The 23491-nt window shown below is 41.0% G+C and overlaps 3 protein-coding genes across 4 annotated transcripts; all 3 read left to right on the forward strand.

Moving 5' to 3' along the window:
• The first annotated feature begins 655 nt into the window (after positions 1-655).
• LOC134077889 (E3 ubiquitin/ISG15 ligase TRIM25-like) lies at positions 656-6693 on the forward strand. Of its 2 annotated transcripts, XR_009938786.1 has the most exons (9): positions 656-1260; positions 1703-1798; positions 2117-2350; positions 2717-2852; positions 3078-3158; positions 3286-3312; positions 3440-3538; positions 3694-3857; positions 6684-6693. XR_009938786.1 is itself a non-coding variant. In XM_062533530.1 (8 exons), exons 1-8 carry the CDS (start codon positions 676-678, stop codon positions 3777-3779), a joined length of 1344 nt encoding a protein of 447 aa, XP_062389514.1. In that variant the 5' UTR covers positions 656-675; the 3' UTR covers positions 3780-4516. The 2 variants fall into 2 exon arrangements, 1 of the variants encoding a protein (XP_062389514.1); XM_062533530.1 differs by lacking the exon at positions 6684-6693 and having other exon boundaries at positions 3694-4516.
• Positions 6694-7733: 1040 nt separating this feature from the next.
• On the forward strand, positions 7734-12795 carry LOC134078862 (E3 ubiquitin/ISG15 ligase TRIM25-like). Its single transcript, XM_062535025.1, has 7 exons — positions 7734-8636; positions 9472-9567; positions 9983-10216; positions 10585-10720; positions 10986-11066; positions 11688-11786; positions 11938-12795. The coding sequence occupies exons 1-7, from the start codon at positions 8052-8054 to the stop codon at positions 12030-12032; spliced, it is 1326 nt and encodes a 441-aa protein (XP_062391009.1). The 5' UTR covers positions 7734-8051; the 3' UTR covers positions 12033-12795.
• Positions 12796-15349: 2554 nt separating this feature from the next.
• On the forward strand, positions 15350-23121 carry LOC134078868 (E3 ubiquitin/ISG15 ligase TRIM25-like). Its single transcript, XM_062535033.1, has 7 exons — positions 15350-15974; positions 19747-19842; positions 20209-20442; positions 20802-20937; positions 21202-21282; positions 21907-22005; positions 22160-23121. The coding sequence occupies exons 1-7, from the start codon at positions 15390-15392 to the stop codon at positions 22243-22245; spliced, it is 1317 nt and encodes a 438-aa protein (XP_062391017.1). The 5' UTR covers positions 15350-15389; the 3' UTR covers positions 22246-23121.
• The last annotated feature ends 370 nt before the right edge of the window (positions 23122-23491 follow it).

Here is a 23491-nt window from a genome sequence, read left to right on the forward strand (position 1 = left end):
GATTCAAATATTCCCAGAGATATACACACACACGCACCACAGTTGAGTGCATTGTTTGGATTACAAAATGTCACGAGTCACAGGATCGTACCTCTCTTTATTCTCTTCAGGACAATAGTTCCCTGACATACAGATCAACATAAAATAGTAATTGTGCTCACACCATGGAGGTATTATAAGAACTGGAGAAAGTGAAGTCCCGCCCCCATTCATTTCAATGGGAATGCTAGGCTAGTGAAAATTGCCAAAATTGAACGATTTTTTCAGGCTTCAACATGGCGTTTCAAGGGGCTTGTTTCCGGTGCCGTTTTACTTAGCCAATTAAGTGCCAGGTTACCGATTGACGCAAGGTACAGAAGGAGAGCTCGTGCCCACACTAAGCTCGTGCATGAGCTGAGAGTGGAACAGCCACCAATCAGCATGAGGAAAACGCAGGGAAAACGGCACCGGACATGATGTATTTCTGGAAAATGGCGACGAGGAAGTGCTTTGCTAATCGGCGAAGCTAATCAGTCAAATCCTGACCCCCTGGCACACACCTCTGTAATTGTGGACTGTGGCTTTAAGAGGTGGGTCCACACAGAACAAGGAAGTCACATGCCTACTTCCAGTGAAACGAAACCATACCAACTTGTAGGTTGATAGTTCATGTGTGTGTCTGTATGAGAAGGTAAAATGGCCTTTATTCCCGTGTCTCAGGATGAGTTCAGCTGTTGTGTTTGCCTGGATCTACTGAAGGACCCTGTGACTGTTCCCTGCGGACACAGTTTCTGTTTGAACTGCATTACAGGCTGCTGGGATCAAGAAGACCAGAAGGGTGTTTACAGCTGCCCCCAGTGCAGAAAGACTTTCTCGTCAAGGCCTGTGCTGGGTAGAAACACAATGCTGACTGAAGTTGTAGAGAAGCTGAAGAAGACTGAACCTCAGACTGATGTTAAGGCTCCTTCCTATGCCGGACCAGACGATGTGGAGTGTGATTTCTGCACTGGGAGAAAACATAAAGCCATCAAGTCGTGTCTAACATGTCTGGTCTCCTATTGTGAAGCTCATATTCAGCCTCACTATGAAGTGCCTCGTTTAAGCAAGCACAAGCTGGTGAATGCCACCTCACAACTACAGGAGAGGATCTGCTCTCAGCATGACAGGATCATTGAGGTGTTTTGTCGCACAGACCAGCAGTTAATCTGTATGATGTGTTCTATGGACAACCACAACGGGCATAAAACTGTCTCAGCTATAGCAGAACGGACTGAGAAACAGGTAAGTGTATCTCTGTCTCTCTCATATTTACTCACTCTTCCCCCTCCCAGACACAGTAAAATGGGATGGGTGTGCTTTTGTCGCACAAAATAAATACAGTGAGAACACATGCTAAAGTTGACTAAAAAGAAGAATATAAAATCATCTTTTGGAAATTGATCTTCTCAATGTAAAAAAGGTAAATATCCAACCTTTAAGGACATTCATTTTCTTTGTGAACTAATTATTGTTATTATCATCATTATTATCATTATTATTATTATTATTATTATTATTATTATTATTATTATATGCCCAAGTGATAAACAGATAAAGCCAAAGAGTTGTAAAATACACTTCACATTTGATTTTATGGCTTCCAGACAGTTAACCGTGACTTAAATTATGAATAGCCTACACAATGTACCATATTGTGTCGGTCTGTCTACATATCTGCTTATAGAAAAAGTTGTCCAAGACGAAGGGGGAGAACCAGACACAGATCCAGCAGAGAGACAAGGAGCGGCAAGAGGTGCATCAGGCCCTGCTCACGCTAAAGGTCATTACTGTTCAACATGGCTCATGTTTATTTACTGCTACACATGGATTAAAAAATTTTTGTTTGTGCTGTTAAGTCATTTAACTTGATACGCGCAAAGAGAAACCAAGTCAGGCATTCATCTTCCCAAAGATAAACTGTGACGTTTGTTGGGAATGAGGCCTACTGTTTAACATGGCTCTTGTTTATTGAACATTACTATCTGTTTGTTTATTTATTGGTTTACGAGAGCTGTTTAGTCATTTTACTTTGATAATGCAATTAGATATAGACGAAGAAACAAGGTCAAGCTGGTATGACCTTTACATCTCCCACCAGGCCTCAGCACAGGAAGCTGTTGAGGACTCTGAGAGGATGTTCACTGAGCTGATCAGCTTCATGGAGCAGAAGCGCTCTGAGGTGACTGAGTCGATCAGAGCTCAGGAGAGGGCAGAGGTGAGTCGAGCTGAAGGACTCCTGGAGCAGCTGGAGCTGGAGATCACTAAACTGAAGAGCAGAGATGCTGACATGGAGAAACTTCTACACACAGAAGATCATATTGATTTCCTCCAGGTAAAATCACCAACACTGAAGTTACTTTGTAGGTGTTTGTAAGTAACATTACAATGTTAAGCTGTTTGAGTTAGCAAGCTGTAAGAGGAACGATAAACTCTGTGACTAACATTACATTGAAACTGCTCAGTGTTCTAGTGTGAGTGACCATGTCCTAAAATGACAATTCAGTACAATTAGCAAGGTCTTGTTTGAATTTTGGTAATCTCCCTCATTAATGTGGGCTAGAACCCCTAGACTTCTTGTATGATTACATACATTATCTTACTTCTAGATAGCTCTATGCTAGAAGATTCTAGAGGGCATGTTCACTATTCTAGAAACTGAGTGCATTCTTATGTTGATGATGTGTGTGTGTCTCCATAGAGCTTTGATGCCTGCTGCACTTCATCTGTATCAAAGATTCGTTCCAGTGTAACTTTCACTCCACATCTCTCCTCAACTGATATTAAGAGGCCGGCCCTTAAAGAGATAGAACAAAAGGTGTTGAGGTTAAATTCAGGTGAGATGCCTCAAGGTGGTTGTGTCATCTGTTTGAAACCGTTTTGTTCTCCATATTTCAATACCTTTACAGTGTTGTCTGTTTTATTTAGATTATGTTGGCATTCATTTCATGCTTAAGACAAGTACACTTGCCATTGAGAAATGCCCCTGGTTGTTCTAATATATGCATTACTGTAAATAGAAATGTCCCTTGTTCTCTTACAAAGTTCTTTCTTACTCACAGATCACAAAGTTACAAGCCGTGACTCCCATCAGACTAGTGAACCCACACGTCCCCATCAAAAAAGTGTCGTCCCAGAGAGAGGTTTGTACACCATACAGCACTGAGGTAGTGACCTCCATTATCTCCATGACTATCAATCAGTATTCGAGCAGTGATGTTGCTCTGAGCTGGTCGGGTTTAACAGCTTCTGCTCCTTCTCCTGTCACAGGGTTCAGGGTGGTCGTCCCAGAGAGAGGTTTGTACACCATACAGCACTGAGCTAGTGACCTCCATTATCTCCATGACTATCAATCAGTATTCGAGCAGTGATGTTGCTCTGAGCTGGTCGGGTTTAACAGCTTCTGCTCCTTCTCCTGTCACAGAGTTCAAGGTTGGGGACAGAGTCCGAGTGAAGGTTTCTGTTGGAACTCCAAATTGTGGCTGGAGAAACGTCACTCACAGCAGTGTGGGTGTGATAAGAAGTGAGGCCCTCATGGGGTTTATATTTGTCTCTGAAGCCGTTTTGCATGACTGAGTGTAATGCATGTTAAATTCTGGTATTTATTTAGTGGTTTCTATACGTTACTATGAACTAATGATGTTAAAACTGACTTTGTGTTCTCTCCTGTTCCCATAGTGATCTATGCTTCTTGGAATGTAGTTGACTTTCCTGAGTGCACTTCCTGGTGGGCACTACCCTCAGAGTTGGAGCTGGTCCTCTGATGTCTCACATGCCCTGATTTAGAGGTCATGACCTGACCTCTGGGCTTTATGAAGGTCATGAAGTGCAAGATGATGCAGGTTCATTACTGATTTTAACACACCCATTGTTTACATTAGCTAGGCTCTCCACTCAGTAGCTTTGTCCTGAGGAGGGAAACCAAATTCTGGTAACAGTCAGCAATCGTTTTTTGATAACAGGTTTGTTGCTATGCAGCTAGTGAGCTGTACAGTTTTTGACCATTTTTCAAGAAACTTTCTGATGGAGTTTTACGACAGCATTACTGTACATGCTGTTCACAGTGACATCACTTGCCGGTCCCAGTGACATCACATGGCGCTCCCAGTCCACATCATTGGTGTGTCCAGATTACTGATCTCCTGTTGGTTCACCTGCTGATGTAGGTCCCCACCTGAAGCACACTGAAAGACTCATGAGCTCACCTTTATATGCCCTCCAATGGGATCCCCTGTGCAGGTAGCCTTGGGGCTGTTGGTGTTGCTCTCAGTGCCTTTGTGTTCAACTGTGCCCCTGCTGGTTTCAGTTTGAAAGCCATATTTGTAGTTCAATAAACTGCCAATAAACAAACCTGCACTTGCATCCAAGGAGGACTCAATATTGATATACATTTTTTTCTCTTATTGTCTCCTCTCTTCGGGTGCTCTCAAATAATAGCATATTGTCATGTTCTGCTACTTCACAGGATATTTCTAATATGCCTACAACTTGTCTGCCCCAGCATGAATACACCTCACTCATGACAAGAGGTCACATCAGAATACCCCTCACTCATGACAAGAGGTCACATCAGAATAGTCCTCACTCATGACAAGAGGTCACATCAGAATAGTCCTCACTCATGACAAGAGGTCATATCAGAATAGTCCTCACTCATGACAAGAGGTCACATCAGAATAGCCCTCACTCATGACAAGAGGTCACATCAGAACACCCCTCACTCATGACAAGAGGTCGCATCAGAATACCCCCAGAGAATGTCTAATAAGGGGAGAAGGACCACTAGCGAAATACTTCCGCATGGTACTGCAACTAGAGGGCGATCGCGAGCAAGTGATGAATGAATGGGTAGCAATGGAGCTGAACCCCCCAGTACCACATTTCTCGTTATATAATTTTTTCTCCTAAAATTGCATTAATGCATGCGATGCAGGATAACTTGACTTGACAATCAGCTGACCAATACAATTTTCAATATGTGTTGTTATTCCTAAAAACCCTTTCAAAGTTTTCATGTCACGTGACACAAGCGAACCACTTTACGGCCATAGACCTAAAAGAAGGTTCAGCTTCACGACGGTCGTAATCGGTCGCGATTGTCGCGAGCATCCATGAGCTAAATGCTAGCATGTTACAGGGAAAACGGCCCATCCTATGAAAAGCAGAAAGGACATGAGTGACTTTTTATTTCATTTCCAGTGGAAAACCTATACTCAGGTAGCTACTACGACAATGTACATTAAGAAATGAAGTTGTCAACTGTGAAAAAAACGAGTTCTAGCCGCTTAGCCCCATAGACCACAATTCATTTATCACTTGCTCGGCAACGCCCCTAGCGGAATTTCAACAGATTGCATGAACAATCCGGTACAATGGAGTTAATAGGAAGTGGACCGGCTCTCCCTAAAGGGGCTCTGATACCCCTCACTCATGACAAAAGGTCACATCAGAATAGTCCTCACTCATGACAAGAGGTCACATCAGAGTAGTCCTCACTCATGTCAAGAGGTCACATCAGAATAGTCCTCACTCATGACAAGAGGTCAGAATAGTCTTCTCATGACAAGAGGTCACATCAGAATATCCCTAACTCATGACAAGAGGTCACATCAGAATAGCCCTCACTCATGACAAGAGGTCATATCAGAATACCCCTCACTCATGACAAGAGGTCACATCAGAATAGTCCTCACTCGTGACAAGAGGTCACATCAGAGTAGTCCTCACTCATGTCAAGAGGTCACATCAGAATAGTCCTCACTCATGACAAGAGGTCAGAATAGTCTTCTCATGACAAGAGGTCACATCAGAATATCCCTCACTCATGACAAGAGGTCACATCAGAATAGTCCTCACTCGTGACAAGAGGTCACATCAGAATAGCCCTCACTCATGACAAGAGGTCATATCAGAATACCCCTCACTCATGACAAGAGGTCACATCAGAGTAGTCCTCACTCATGACAAGAGGTCACATCAGAATAGCCCTCACTCATGACAAAAGGTCACATCAGAATACCCCTCACTCATGACAAGAGGTCACATCAGAATACCCCTCACTCATGACAAGAGGTCAGAATAGTCCTCTCATGACAAGAGGTCACATCAGAATAGTCCTCAGTCATGACAAGAGGTCACATTAGAATAGCCCTCACTCATGACAATAGGTCACATCAGAATAGCCCTCACTCATGACAAGAGGTCACATCAGAATAGCCCTCACTCATGACAAGAGGTCACATCAGAATAGCCCTCACTCATGACAAGAGGTCACATCAGAATACCCCTCACTGATGACAAGAGGTCACATCAGAATACCCCTCACTCATGACAAGAGGTCACATCAGAATACCCCTCACTGATGACAAGAGGTCACATGACCTTTAAAGTTATGACCTGGAGAGAGCATACAGTTGATTCTCAGAATAGAATAGAGTAGAATGGATTAGAATAGAATAGATACAACATGACAAGAGCAACCTGTATAAATGCAGATTAGAATTGAATACATAGGAACTTGGTATTAAACTTCTATTGTATAACATTTTGATAGTGAGGGATCCAACATTTCTACCACAAACTGTCAATAAACAAAACCTGCACTTGCATCCAACAAGGAAGATTCAATTCTGATTTCTTTTTTCTGTTATTCTGTTCTCTCTATTCAGTTGCTTTTGAATAATGCAACATTTGAAATATCAATATCTACAGGAGGTGGGTGGATGGCTACCATGTGATCAAAATAATGTATCATTATGTATCAATTGTTTATGAGGTGATTGTGGTAGTGTGATGAAATTTTTGGATGGCAGATCATGAAAGATTTGCACTCGAGGAAGAAGCAACCACTTTTGTCCATTTATGCAGGGTTTAGACTGCATACGCAGTCTTTCTACTACGATACTGTATATGAGCTCTCACTGCTTTCACTGCTGTTGCTCTACAGCTCCTCCTGCTGTTGTGTGTTTGGACTGTGATCTTTACTAGCGTCTTTACAAATGTGTGATGCCTGATCACCTGCTTGCCTATCAGGTTTCTAAACGTTCAGTTGTAGCCTACAGCACTTTGGTCAACTGTGTTGTTTTTAAAACAACTTTGACTAGACCTGGAGTTAAGAGATAAGATTATAGGAAACACTGAGAAGAGTGCACACCAGGGAGAGGGCCGTTGTGTGTGTACTGTAGGCTACTTCTGATAAGTGGTAACAAAATTATTACTGTAACTCTTACACCTCCATGTGGACACATGCGGACCTACAGGATCCACTTCACTACATACAGGTGTTGTGTCTTGTTTGGCCAATAACTTTCCTGCTGTGAGAACCGTGACATTTCAAAGACTGTTGGCAATATGCAGTAACATACTTAGACTAAACAGTTGGACCACTGAGTCTGTAAATTGAATACATTTGCACCAGTCAGTTAGTTGTCTTCATTGCTCCTTGTCTGCTCCTCCCATATTAACATGCTGACTTTGAACTCTGGAGCAAACTAACCTCCACAACACAGTCATCACGAGGATAACTAGATAGGTTTATGAACCTGTTCTTTGGAATTAACCCTTAAGCCCAACAATGCTGGACATGTTGCCATGGGCTATAGGTTCCTTAAGGCAAGATGAGATGCATTTGTATCATTATTTAGACAATTACTTTATATTTATATTATTATGTAGATGTCCTCTGACCTGTTTACTGGGTTTACTGTGAATGTGTGGTGATGGAGAAGCGACTCCTGAACTAGATCAAGATTGAATAGATTAGAGAGCTTTTGTAATTGTTCCCTATGTCTTTTTTTTGGTAACTTGTTTTTCATTTATTGTAGACAGTCAGCGCAGATATACATGGTAAAATAATGACATATCTATTACAGTGATCGACCAAATGAGAGAAATTAACTCTGTGCCTTTAAGAGGTGGGTCCACACAGAACAAGGAAGTCACATGCCCACTTCCAATGAAATGAAACCTTCCCCTTTACAGGTAGATAGTTCAGATAGTTCCTACAGTGTGTGTGTGTGTCTGTGTGAGAGAGTAAAATGGCCTTTATTCCTGTGTCTCAGGATGAGTTCAGCTGTTGTGTTTGCCTGGATCTGCTGAAGGACCCGGTGACTGTTACCTGTGGACACAGTTTCTGTTTGAGCTGCATTACAGGCTGCTGGGATCAAGAAGACCAGAAGGGTGTTTACAGCTGCCCCCAGTGCAGAGAGACCTTCACCCCAAGGCCTGTTCTACGCAGAAGCACAATGCTGACTGAAGTGATAGAGAAGCTGAAGAAGACTGAACTGCAGTCTGATGTTAAGGCTCCTTCCTACGCTGGACCAGGTGATGTGGAGTGTGACTTTTGCACTGGGGGAAAACATAAAGCCATCAAGTCGTGTCTAACATGCCTGGTTTCCTATTGTGAAGTCCACATTCAGCCTCACTATGAAGTGCCTGGACTAACCAGGCATCAGCTGGTGAACGCCACCTCACAGCTACAGGAGAAGATCTGCTCTCAGCACAACAGGATCATTGAGGTGTTTTGTCGCACAGACCAGCAGTTAATCTGTATTATGTGTTCTATGGACAACCACAACGGGCATAAAACTGTCTCAGCTATAGCAGAACGGACTGAGAAACAGGTAAGTGTATCTCTGCCTTTCTCATATTCACTCACTCTTCCCCCTCTCAGACACAGTAATGGGATGGGTGTGCTTTCGTCGCACAAAATAAATACAGTGAGAACACATGCTAAAGTTGACTAAAAAGAAGAATATAAAATCATCTTTTGGAAATTGATCTTCTCAATGCCTTAAATAAAAAAGGTATAAATATCCAACCTTTAAGGACATACATTTTCTTTGTGAACTAATTATTGTTATTATTATCATTATTATTATTATTATTATTATTATTATTATTATTAGATGCCCAAGTGATAAACAGATAAAGCCAAAGAGTAACGTAAAATACACTTCACATTTGACTTTATGGCTTCCAGACAGTTAACCATGACTTAAAGGTGACCTAGAATGGAAATATTTTTTTTCTTGGTTTTCATGAATTATGAGAGGTTGTGCATAAACAAAGAGCTATCATGAACATGAGACATGGTGGTGCCCTCCTTCATATGGAAATCTTGAACTTAGAAATAGACACTAAAAAATGGGCGATTCAGCAAAACTGCTTGCTTGTGATGTCAGACCTCGCAAAGCCATTGAAGTTCAATTGGGGTTGCCAAAGAGGGCGCCATTTAGTCAAATAGACCATTTCAATACCTAGCCTAAATATATGGTTTTAATTAGTCTTGTAAACTTGCAATTGAGTTAATTTTTTAAAATCAAAGTTGAATATATACTATTTTAACATCAGAGAACACAGTGCAATACTCAATTCATCCATTCTATAGGACCCTTAAATTATGAATAGCCTACACAATGTACCATATTGTGTCAGTCTGTCTACATCTGCTTATAGAAAAAGTTGTCCAAGACGAAGGTGGTGAACCAGACACAGATCCAGCAGAGAGAGAAGGAGCTGCAAGACGTCCATCAGGCCCTGCTAACGCTAAAGGTCACTACTGCTCAACATGACTCATGTTTATTTACTGCTAACGCTAAAGGTCACTACTGCTCAACATGGCTCATGTTTATTTACTGCTAACGCTAAAGGTCATTACTGATCAACATGGCTCATGTTTATTTACTGCTACACATGGATTAACTATTTTTTGTTTGTGCTGTTAAGTCATTTAACTTGATACGCACAAAGAGAAACCAAGTCAGGCATTCATCTTCCCAAAGATGAACTGTGACGTTTGTTGGGAATTAGGCCTACTGTTTAACATGGCTCTTGTTTATTGAACATTACTATCTGTTTGTTTATTTATTGGTTTACGAGAGCTGTTTAGTCATTTTACTTTGATAATGCAATTAGATGTGGACGTAGAAACCAGGTCAAGCTGGTATGACCCTATATCTCCCACCAGGCCTCTGCACAGGAAGCTGTTGAGGACTCTGAGAGGATGTTCACTGAGCTGATCAGCTTCATGGAGCAAAAGCACTCTGAGGTGACCGAGTCGATCAGAGCTCAGGAGAGGGCAGAGGTGAGTCGAGCTGAAGGACTCCTGGAGCAGCTGGAGCTGGAGATCACTAAACTGAAGAGCAGAGATGCTGAGATGGAGAAACTGCTACAGAAAGAGGATCCTGTTGATTTCCTCCAGGTAAAGCCACCAACCCTGCAGTCACTTTGTATGCGTTTTTAGGTAACATTACAATGTTAGTCTGTTTGAGTTAGCAAGCTATAAGAGGAACGATAAACTCTGTGACTGTAATATTACATTGAAATTGCTCAGTGTTCTAGTGTGAGTGACCAGGTCCTAAAATGACAATTCAGTACAATTAGCAAGGTCTTGTTTGATTTTTGGTGATCTCCCTCATTAATGTGGGCTAGACCCCCTAGACTTCTTGTATGATTACATACATTATCTTACTTCTAGATAGCTCTAGGCTAGAAGATTCTAGAGGGCATGTTCACTATTCCAGAAACTGAGTGCATTCGTATGTTGATGATGTGTGTGTATCTCCATAGAGCTTTGATGCCTGCTGCACTTCATCTGTATCAAAGATCCGTTCCAGTGTAACTTTCACTCCACATCTCTCCTCAACTGATATTAAGAGGCCGGCCCTTAAAGAGATAGAACACATGGTGTTGAGGTTAAATTCAGGTGAGATGCCTCAAGGTGGTTGTGTCATCTGTGTGAAACTGTTTTGTTCTCCATATTTCAATACCTTTACCGTGTTGTCTGTTTTATTTAGATTATGTTGGGATTCATCTCATGCCTAAGACAAGTACACTTGCCACTGAGAAATGCCCCTGGTTGTTATAATATATGCATTACTGTAAATAGAAATGGCCCTTGTTCTCTTACATGCAAATGTCAATAGAAAAGATTTCATTATGATCAGATCATATTTTCTTATTTCTCACAGATCACAAAGCTACAAGCCATGACTCCCATCAGACTAGTGAACCCACACGTCCCCATCAAAAAAGTGTCGTCCCAGAGAGAGGTTTGTACACCATACAGCACTGAGGTAGTGACCTCCATTATCTCCATGACTACACCCACTACCCTGAGCTGGATTCCCAGTCTGGCTCTGAGGTGTGCTGGTGTCGTCCAATCAGAGAGCTGAACCTGAGGCTGTGGGTCCACCAATCACAACACTGTGAAACATGGCAGCTGGTCATGTGACCTGACCATCCATGTGCAACATGGGGAGGAAGAATTGTATGGCGTCCTCCACACCCATGATTCTGTTTCGTTTATAATACCATAACATTTCTGAACATGTCTGCTATTTTAGTCTTTTAATATTTGAATCTAGATCGACATAACTACTGTAGAAATAAAACTAATAATGTTATTTAATAATTGAAAATACATGTTTGTTTCTCTGTATTCCTCTAATAATCAACTGTAATAGTTATGTTTTATCAATCAATTTGTGTAGTTTAACATTTCCCCTTTATCTCTAAATAATATTAATTATACATTTAACCAGGGCAAATGCTAATTAATGAAGTATGATCATGTTTATCGATAAGCTTCTGAGCAGAGATCTTGTTCTGAGCTGGTCAGGGGTGACCACTTCAGCTCCTTCTCATTGCATTGCATTCTCCTTCTCCTGCAGGCTTCAGAGTGGGGGACAGAGTCCGATTGAAGGCTTCTTTTGAAATTCCAAAGAGTGGCGGGAGAAACGTCACTCACAGAAGTGTGGGTGTGATAACAGGTGAAGCCCTTTTGGTGTTGAGATTTGTCTCTGAAGCCCTCATGCATGACTGAGTGTAATGCATGTTGAACACTGGTATTTATTGGTGTCTATACGTTACTATGAACTAATGTTGTTAAAACTGACTGTGTGTTCTCTCCTGTTTCCATAGATACATGTATGCTCGGTACTTCGTTCAATGTAGTTAATTTCCCTGAGAGCACTTCCTGGATAGCACTAGCCTCAGAGTTGGAGCTGGTCCTCTGATGCCTCACATGCCATGATTTAGAGGTCATGACCTGACCTCTGGGCTTCATGAAGGTTGTGAAGTGCAACATGATGCAGGTTCATTACTGATTTTGACACACCCATCGTTTACATTAGCTACCCAGGCTCTCCACTCAGTAGCTTTGTCCTGAGGAGGGAAAACAAATTCTGGCAACAGTCAGCAATCGTTTTTTGATAGCAGGTTTGTTGCCATGCAGCTAGTAAGTTGTACAGTTTTTGACCATTTTTCAAGAAACTTTATGATGGAGTTTTACGACAGCATTACATACTGTTCCCAGTGACATCACATGCCGTTCCCAGTGACATCACATGGCACTCCCAGTCCACATCAGCTCATTGATGTGTCCAGATTACTGATCTCCTGTTGGTTCACCTGCTGATGTAGGTCCCCACCTGAAGCACACTGAAAGACTCATGAGCTCACCTTTATATGCCCTCCAATGGGATCCCCTGTGCAGGTAGCCTTGGGGCTGTTGGTGTTGCTCTCAGTGCCTTTGTGTTCAACTGTGCCCCTGCTGGTTTCAGTTTGAAAGCCATATTTGTAGTTCAATAAACTGCCAATAAACAAACTTGCACTTGCATCCAAGGAGGACTCAATATTGATATACATTTTTTTCCCTTCTTGTCTCCTCTCTTCGGGTGCTCTCAAATAATAGCATTTCTTGTCATGTTCTGCTACTCCACAGGATATTTCTAATATGCCTACAACTTGTCTGCCCCAGCATGAATACACCTCACTCATGACAAGAGGTCACATCAGAACACCCCTCACTCATGACAAGAGGTCACATCAGAACAGCCCTCACTCATGACAAGAGATCAAATCAGAATACCTCAATCATGACAAGAGGTCACATCAGAATAGCCCTCACTCATGACAAGAGGTCACATCAGAATAGCCCTCTCATGACAAGAGGTCACTTCAGAATACCCCTCACTCATGACAAGAGGTCACATCAGAATAGTCCTCACTCATGACAAGAGGTCACTTCAGAATAGCCCTCACTCATGACAAGAGGTCACATCAGAACAGCTCTCACTCATGACAAGAGGTCACATCAGAATACTTCAATCATGACAAGAAGTCACATCAGAATAGCCCTCACTCATGACAAGAGGTCATGAGTAAAGTCATGACCTGGAGAGAGAAAATGACAAGTTGATGCACAGAATAGGATAGAATAGATACAACATGACAAGAGTAATATGAACCACCTGTATGTAATAAATGCAGATTAGTATTGAATACTTAAGAACTTGGTATTAAACTTCTATAATGTTTTGTTGGTGAAGGATCCAACATTTCTACCACAAACTGTCAATAAACAAAACTTGCACTTGCATCCACCAAGGAATATTCAATTCTGATCTTTTTTCTCTTATTCTGCTCTCTCTCTCTGCTCTCGAAAAATGCAAAATTTGAATATAAATATCTACTGGAGGTGAGTGGATGGGTACTATGTGATCATAATCATTTTAATTGTAATAAAAAAATGATAACATTTTTGCATGGTAGATGATGAAAGATTTGCACTCGAGGAAGAGGCAACCACTTTTGTCCATTTATGCATGTTTAGACTGTACGCCTTAAACTTGGATTATTATCTCATCTTCTCTTTTTGATGTTGATTACTTTCTACTACAATACTGTATACTACGAGCTCTTTCTACTACAATACTGTATACTACGAGCTCTTTCTACTACGATACTGTATACTACGAGCTCTTTCTACTGCGATACTGTATACTACGAGCTCTTTCTACTACGATACTGTATACTATGAGCTCTTTCTACTGCGATACTGTATACTACGAGCTCTTTCTACTACAATACTGTATACTACGAGCTCTTTCTACTACAATACTGTATACTACGAGCTCTCACTGCTTTCACTGCTGCTGCTCTACAGCTCCTCCTGCTCTTGTGTGTTTGGACTGTGATCTTTACTAGTGTCTTTACACATGTTTGATGCCTGATCACCTGCTTGCCTCTCAGGTTTCTAAACATTCAATTGTATAGCTTACAGCACTTTGGTAGTGGTTTGGTAGTGTTGTTTTTAAAACAACTTTGTCTAGACTTGGAGTTAAGAGTTAAGAGTATAGGGAACACTGAGAAGTGTGCACACCAGGGAGAGGATTGTTGTGTGTGTACTGTAGGGCGGCTACTTCTGATAATACAGTGGGAACAAAATTATAACTCTTACTGTGTGTTCAGACCAAGAGCGACTTGAGCTTCCAAAATCGCTCAGGACGCCCTGTAAAGGACGCCGTGGGAAGCTGGGAAGCTTTGGCCGCTCCTGGCCGCTCTTACGTAGTAGCATTCTATGTTCGTTGAAAGTCGTTTGGTCGCTGAACCGCGTCATAGCTCATTACCATAAAGTTAAACCACTTTCAACTTTCTCTGGTCGCTCAAGACGCCCAAAACGCGACGCCGACGGATTGGTCGCTGATGGCAGCTGAGAGAAGCTGGCTTCCATTGAAAATGAATGACTTCCGGAATCTTTGGAAGCTCAAGTCGCCCGCGGTGTGAACACACAGTTACATCTCCATGTGGACACATGCGGAACTACAGGATCCACCTTACTACATTCAGGTGTTGTGTCTTGTTTGGCCAATAACTTTCCAACTGTGAGAGAACCGTGACATCTCAAAGACTGTAGGCTATATGCAGTAACATACATAGAGTAAACAGTTAGACCACTGAGTCTGTAAACTGAATGCCTTTACACTAGTCAGTTAGTGGTCTTCATTGCTCCTCGTGTGCTCCTCCCATAATAACTAACCATGCTGACTTTGAACTCTGGAGCAAACTAACCTCCACAACAAAGTCATCACGAAGATAACTAGATAGGTTTATGAACCTGTTCTTTGGAATTAACCCTTAAGCCCAACCATGCTGGACATGTTACCATGGGCTATAGGTTCCTTAAGGCAAGATGAGATGCATTTATATCATTATTTAGACAATGACTTTATATTTACATCATTATGTAGATTCCTCTGACTTGTTTACTGGGTTTACTGTGAATGTGTGGTGATGGAAAAGAGATTCCTGAAATAGATCAAGATTGAATAGATTAGAGCTTCTGTAATTGTGCTCTGTATTTTTTTTTTTTACTTATTTTTTTATTCATTGTAGACAGTCAGCACAGATATACGTGGTAAGATAATGACGTGTCTATTACAGTGAGCGACCAAATGAAAGAAAATAACTCTGTGCCTTTAAGAGGTGGGTCCACACAGAACAAGGAAGTCACATGCCTACTTCCAGTGAAATGAAACCTTCCCAACTTCACAGGCTGATAGTTCAGGTGTGTGTCTGTGTGAGAGGGTAAAATGGCCTTTATTCCCGTGTCTCAAGATGAGTTCAGCTGTTGTGTTTGTTTGGATCTGCTGAAGGACCCGGTGACTGTTAGCTGTGGACACAGTTTCTGTTCGAGCTGCATTACAGGCTGCTGGGATCAAGAAGACCAGAAGGGTGTTTACAGCTGCCCCCAGTGCAGAGAGACCTTCACTCCGAGGCCTGTTCTACGCAGAAACACAATGCTGACTGAAGTTATAGAGAAGCTGAAGAAGACTGAACTGCAGTCTGATGTTAAGGCTCCTTCCTATGCCGGACCAGACGATGTGGAGTGTGATTTCTGCTCTGGGAGGAAACATAAAGCCATCAAGTCGTGTCTAACATGCCTGGTTTCCTATTGTGAAGTTCACATTCAGCCTCACTATGAAGTGCCTCGCTTTAGCAAGCACAAGCTGGTGAACGCCACCTCACAGCTACAGGAGAAGATCTGCTCTCAGCATGACAGGATCATTGAGGTGTTTTGTCGCACTGACCAGAAGTTAATCTGTTTGTTGTGTTCAATGGATGACCACAGTGGACATAAAACTGTCTCAGCTGTAGCAGAACGGACCGAGAGGCAGGTTAGTCAAGTCAAGTCAGGTTTATTTATATAGCACATTTCAAGGACAGGGGTCAATCAATGTACTTTATAGACAAAAGCAAAGAGTTATCATAAATAAAAGCTGAAAATGGCAATAGTTAAAAATAGCTTGAAAAGTGAAGTATAATAATAAATAGATAAGATTACGTAAAATGCAAAACTCTTAAAAACATAAAGCACACCACGTAATAATCAAAAGACAAATTCATAATGTGTAACTGAGTAATAACAGGGAGTGCATTTGATCAGTTGGCAAAAGGCATCCACAGAACAGTTTGGACTCAAGTCTACATTTAAAACAGTTGGGGCCTGATGTCATCCAATATATTATTATTATTATTATTATTATTAGTAGTAGTAGTAGTAGCATCATCATTATTAAGTGTATGTGGGTGGTTGACATGACATGGCCTTTTTTTGGTCCAGAGTGTCAAACTGAAGTAAAGAAATGTCTAATCTGCAAATAAATGTGGTTTTATTGTTCAGAAAAACCTCCTTTATATGAACATATGGACCATTCATGCCAGTCATATTCCTATTTCTCAAAATTTTCAGCCAAACCAGGAAAAGCTCATATGGCGTGACTGTCCCGAGCCCATTTCATAAAGTTTGATTTTTAATAAAAAAAAAATCTAATTAATATATTTTCCCATTACTTAAATACAATGAATACTAAAGATGTCTACTTGTAAGTCTGTAGTGTTTAAAGTCCAGGTATAATATTTTTGAACAAGCCATAAACAAAAACATTTTGTCCCAAAAATCAATATCATATGGTGTGACCCTAAATTATGTTTTTTAAATGTGCAATTGTGTGGAGACCTTTAGGGATAGGGGGTCCTTCCTCATTCAGGAAGTATAATAACTTCTCAGAAGGACATTGAAAGTTTACGTGTTGAGTTATCTCTCATATTTCTTTCAATAAATCAAGTATTTCCAGCACTCCTATCTCAGTTCCACTTTTCGCTGTCTTTTGGTGTGACCCATTTTTCAGGAAAATTTCAAAAGTAAATAGTTTTTTGGTCAAAATTACCTTTACATCTATGTTACCATGTTAAAGTGAGCATATGATTTTGGTCCTAGCATGTAGCCTCAAGACTCATTGTTCTGCTAAGTGCATGAAACCTCATATGGAGTGACCCCATATCATATGGTGTGATGGGGTTTTGCTGTCACACCATATGATTTATTTGTCACACTATATGATATAATCTGTATTTTCCTACATAAATAATGTTTTTTTCAAACATATGTTTAATTAATAGTTTAGTGTTATACATATTTTAACATATTTAACATTTTGTTAACATTTATTATTTAATATGTGGCACCTATTACCCAAGTGCTATACAATATCTGGTGGAATTCTGTTTTACAAAGTTCTGAGTTTTTAACAGTGATCCTTTATGTGATATATTTGTCTTAAACTGTGATTTATTGTTTGTGAAATGCATATATTCACATTTTTGCGTTAACAGATTGTTATTTGGTGTAATTTATCATATGGTGTGACACCATATCATTTGGTGTGACATCAAGAAACATCAAGAAATTATGAAAATAAAAAGGCTTTCGGAGTCTAAATCATACAAATCTGAATGTAACAGATAGGAAATAGGGTCAGCAAACATTGTATGCATTTCATTTCTTTTGTATCAAGATATGTCCAAATTAATATGAAGTTTATTGAAAGATTAGGGACAAATGCCTTACTTTGTGTATTGATGAATAAATATACTGTAAAATATAATACATTTCCACAAGGAAATGCTAGATCTTGATGAAGTAAAGATAGAAGATTATGATACACTGACTCACATAAAAAAATATATACCCCATCATAGTTTTACACACAATAACTTTCATGTCACACCATATGATAATTTTAGTCACTAACACAAGACATTAGTGAATAAATATGAATTCCAATACAAATTCTAAAAGATCATACATATTTTGGGAATGGGAGAGTCAGTACAACATAACTAAAGCCTACCTTACATTGCCAGACTTTGCAAAGATTTGGAAAAGATTTTTGAAAAACTACAGTCTCAGACCCTCTCACATCTAGAGACAATTCATTGAGTTTTTAGTCACAGGCCAGTCTCAGATTAGGATTTTGCAAAGACTGTGGGTCACTATTTACAAGACTGCTGCTAGATTCCTTCAAATTATTTCCATCGTGCAATAGGCTACACGTCATCATTCACAGGAAATCACATGATAGCCTACTCATATCAAAGTAATTTTTTCGCGTTTCTGCAGCATTGTTTGATGTGTGACATCACTAACAGATATATTTCAATTTCAATTTCAATTTAATGTCGCTTATAGAGCGCCAATACATTACACATGTCTCAAGGCGCTTTACAGAGTGTTAGACATTCAAAGAGAGCCCATGAGTAACAGGGGCAAGGAAAAACTCCCTAGAATTGGAGATACGTATAGGAAGAAACCTCAGACAGACCCACGACTCAAGGGCCCAACCCATCTGCCTTGGGTCAGTTACAGTACAGTCATTTGTAGTTTGAAAGTTACAATGACAATGAAAGTTCAAATAGTCCAGTGTAGGGAATAAATTGTCCATTAGTAATCCATTAGTTATTTCTGAAGGTGATGGGTCGCTGGGATCCGAGGGCCAAAGATTCGGGCAGGGAACCACAGCAGGCGATGTTAGGGCAGTCATAGGGATGGCGAAGGCAATGGCGATGGTAGGGCAGTCAGAGGGATGTGACTTCAGGTGTGATGAGGGACAGGCACAGAGATGGTTGATGGCTGGTGATGGTTTACCTCACAGGTGAGGTATAGGGGAAAGGGAAGAGAAATAGAGTGTGTTATTAATACTTAATATGACTTACAGTAATACTAAGTATATCAATGGTGATATAAATGGTTATACTATAGAGGGTTTACAAAACGCTTTTACACACCTCTTTTGTGGGGACAGGTGCGTAGGAATAGGTTACCCAGTTAAACCCGAAGAGGCATCCCGCACATCGTCCACCACGCATGCAAACATCCAGTATAGAGTTGTTCTGTCACGTAGAACAGCCGACTAATAAATTATAAGAAATGAAATAACAAATAATCATAAAGGCTACAGCTGTCGCCTATTTTGCCCCTTCCTGTTTCATTTTCGCGCAAGGTTACTATTGGTTTTTAATGTTCACGTCACTATTTGCATGAGCCACGACTGAAAAGACTTCCGATAATATCAAACATGTTTGATATTGTCGTAACGGCAAAACTAGAAAAAGACTGACTCCGACGGACTTAAAACAGCTAAGATTGGCACCTTACACTAAACAATTTAGATGACGGGAGCGCGCTGCGATTTCAGTACAACTCCCAAGATTTCCGCCCGATTGTGGAAATTTAGTCGCCGACTGTTAAAACAGACCAAAATCGTGCAATGTAAGCCAGCCTTAAGTGATTTCCATGCATAATATCTGAATTTTTTTTCAAAAACTTTTTTTCGGCCTAACGTCAACCACTTATTATTATATTATTATTATTAGTAGTAGTAGCATCATCATTATTAAGTGTTATATACTCAGGTGTTAAACTGATATAGCCAGAGAGTTATAATACACTTGACACAGCCACAACATATTGTTCATTTGATTCTGTGGTTTCCTTATACGTATATGGAACTTTATGGTTGACGTCTCCAGAAAGTTAGCCATGATTCATCATGAATGCTCAGAATATAATTAGCTACAGTACATTGGTGTGTGTTGATCTCTCCATAGAACAAGTTGCTGGAGACGAAGGTGGAGAACCGGACACAGATCCAGCAGAGAGTGAAGGAGCTGCATGAGGTCCATCAGGCCCTGCTAACGCTAAAGGTCATTACTGCTCAACATGACTCATGTTTATTTACTGCTAACGCTAAAGGTCATTACTGCTCAACATGGCTCATGTTTGTTTACTGTTACAGATGGGTGTACTGTTTGTTATTGTGTGCTGCTAAGTCATTTAACTTGATATGGACAAAGAGAAAGCAAGTCAGGCATTCATCTTCCCAAAGATAAACTGTTTGTTTGGAATGAGGCCTACTGTTCAACATGGCTCTTGTTCATTGAACATTACTGTTTGTTTGTTTATTTATTGGTTTGCGAGAGCTGTTTAGTCATTTTACTTTGATAATGCAATTAGATTTGGATGAAGAAACCAAGTCAAGCTGGTATGACCTTTATATCTCCTACTACCAGACCTCTGCACAGGAAGCTGTTGAGGATTCTGAGAGGATGTTCACTGAGCTGATCAGCTTCATGGAGCAAAAACGCTCTGAGGTGACCGAGTCGATCAGAGCTCAGGAGAGGGCAGAGGTGAGTCGAGCTGAAGGACTCCTGGAGCAGCTGGAGCTGGAGATCACTAAACTGAAGAGCAGAGATGCTGACATGGAGAAACTTCAACAGACAGAAGATCATATTGATTTCCTCCAGGTAAAATCACCAACACTGAAGTTAATTTGTAGGTGTTTGTAGGTAACATTACAATGTTAGGCTGTTTGAGTTAGCAAGCTGTAAGATGAACGATAAACTCTGTGACTGTAACATTACATTGAAATTGCTCAGTGTTCTAGTGTGAGTGACCATGTCCTAAAATGACAATTCAGTACAATTAGCAATGATTTTTGGTAATCTCCCTCATTAATGTGGGCTAGAACCCCTAGACTTCTTGTATGATTACATACATTATCTTACTTCTAGATAGCTCTAGGCTAGAAGATTCTAGAGGGCATGTTCACTATTCCAGAAAGTGAGTGCATTAGTATGTTGATGACGTGTGTGTATCTCCATAGAGCTTTGATGCCTGCTGCACTTCATCTGTGTCAAAGATTTGTTCCAGTGTAACTTTCACTCCACATCTCTCCTCAACTGATATTAAGAGGCCGGCCCTTAAAGAGATAGAACACATGGTGTTGAGGTTAAATTCAGGTGAGATTCCTCAAGGTGGTTGTGTCATCTGTGTGAAACAGTTTTGTTTTCCATATTTCAATACCTTTACAGTGTTGTCTGTTTTATTTTGATTACATTGGCATTCATTTCATGCCTAAGACAAGTACACTTGCCACTGAGAAATGCCCCTGGTTGTTCTAATATATGCATTACTGTAAATAGAATTGGCCCTTGTTCTCTTACTGTACTGTCAATAGAAAAGTTTTCATTATGATCATATATATGTTTCTTTATTACTCACAGATCACAAAGCTACAAGCATTGACTCCCATCAGACTAGTGAACCCACACGTCCCCATCAAAAAAGTGTCGTCCAAGAGAGAGGTTTGTACACCATACAGCACCTAGGTAGTGACCTCCATTATCTCCATGACTACACCCACTACCCTGAGCTGGATTCCCAGTCTGGCTCTGAGGTGTGCTGTTTCGTCCAATCAGAGAGCTGAACCTGAGGCTGTGGGTCCACCAATCACAACACTGTGAGACATGGCAGCTGGTCATGTGACCTGTACATCCATGTGTAACACGGGGAGGAAGATTTACATGGCGTCCCCCACAGACATGATTCTGTTTTGTTTATGATACCATGACACTTCTAAACATGTCTTTGCTATTTTAGTCTTTTATTATTTGAATCTAGACTGACATAACTAATGTAGAAATAAAACAAAATAAATGTCATTTAATAATTGAAAATAAATGTTTGTTTCTCTGTATTCCTCTAATAATTAACTGTAATAGTCATATTTTATCAATCAATTCGTGTAGTTTAATATTTCTCCTTCATCTCTAAATAATATTAATTATATGTTTAACCAGGGCAAATGCTAATTAATGAAGTATGATCATGTTTATCGATAAGCTTCTGAGCAGAGATATTGTCCTGAGCTGGTGAGGGGTGACCACTTCAGCTCCTTCTCATTGCATTACATTCTCCTTCTCCTGCAGGCTTCAGGGTGGGGGACAGAGTCCGAGTGAAGGCTTCTGTTAGAACTCCACAGTGGGGCTGGAGAAACGTCACTCACAGCAGTGTGGGTGTGATAACAGGTGAGGCCCTCGTGGTGTTGAGATTTGTCTCTGAAGTTCTCATGCATGACTGATTGTAATGCATGTTGAATTCTGGTATTTATTAGTGGTTTCTATACGTTATTATGAACTAATGATATTAAAACTGACTTTGTGTTCTCTCCTGTTCCCATAGACATCAGTGTTTGGTGTATTGTAGTTAAGTTTCCTGAGTGTACTTCCTGGGGGGCACCAGCCTCAGAGTTGGAGCTGGTCCTCTGATCCCTCACATGCCCTGATTTAGAGGTCATGACCTGACCTCTGGGCTTCATGAAGGTCGTGAAGTGCAACATGATGCAGGTTCATTACTGATTTTGACACACCCATCGTTTACATTAACTACCCAGGCTCTCCACTCAGTAGCTTTGTCCTGAGGAGGGAAACCAAATTCTGGCAACAGTCAGCAATTGTGTTTTTGATAGCAGGTTTGTTGCCATGCAGCTAGTGAGCTGTACAGTTTTTGACCATTTTTCAAGAAACTTTATGATGGAGTTTTACGACAGCATTACATACTGTTCCCAGTGACATCACATGCCGCTCCCAGTGACATCAGCTCATTGGTGTGTCCAGATTACCGATCTCCTGTTGGTTCACCTGCTGATGTAAGTCCCCACCTACAGCCGTGGCCTACTGGTTGGGCAGCCGTGGCCTAGGTTGCCGGTTCGATCCCTGACCAGTCCACGGCTGAAGTGCCCTTGAGCAAGGCACCTAACCCCTCACTGCTCCTTGAGCGCCGCTGGTTGGGCAGGCAGCTCACTGCTCTGGGTTGTGTGATCACCTCACTGTGTGTTCACTGTGTGCTGTGTGTTCACTAATTTGTTTAAATTGGGTTAAATGCAGAGAACTGAATTTCCCTCATGGGATCAAAAAAGTATATATTCTATTATTTTTTCTAGGTCCCCACCTGAAGCACACTGAAAGACTCATGAGCTCACCTTTATATGCCCTCCAATGGGATCCCCTGTGCAGGTAGCCTTGGGGCTGTTGGTGTTGCTCTCAGTGCCTTTGTGTTCAACTGTGCCCCTGCTGGTTTCAGTGTGAAAGCCATATTTGTAGTTCAATAAACTGCCAATAAACAAACCTGCACTTGCATCCAAGGAGGACTCAAAACTGATTTGTTTTTCTCTTATTGTCTCCTCTCTTCGGGTGCTCTCAAATAATAGCATTTCTTGTCATGTTCTGCTACTCCACAGGATATTTCTAATATGTCTACAACTTGTCTGCCCCAGCATGAATACACCTCACTCATGACAAGAGGTCACATCAGAATAGTCCTCACTCATGACAAGAGGTCACATCAGAATACCCCTCACTCATGACAAGAGGTCACATCAGAATAGTCCTCACTCATGACTAGGGATGTAACGATGCATCGTGACACGAATAAAAATCGATACAAATGCGTGACGATTCGCACCGGTTGATAGAAAAAATGAATCGCGATGAGTCACGTGACTTATGTCACTAG

Source organism: Sardina pilchardus, chromosome 4 (genome assembly GCF_963854185.1).
Source record: "Sardina pilchardus chromosome 4, fSarPil1.1, whole genome shotgun sequence".
In the NCBI taxonomy this organism is placed as follows: Eukaryota; Metazoa; Chordata; class Actinopteri; order Clupeiformes; family Clupeidae; genus Sardina; species Sardina pilchardus.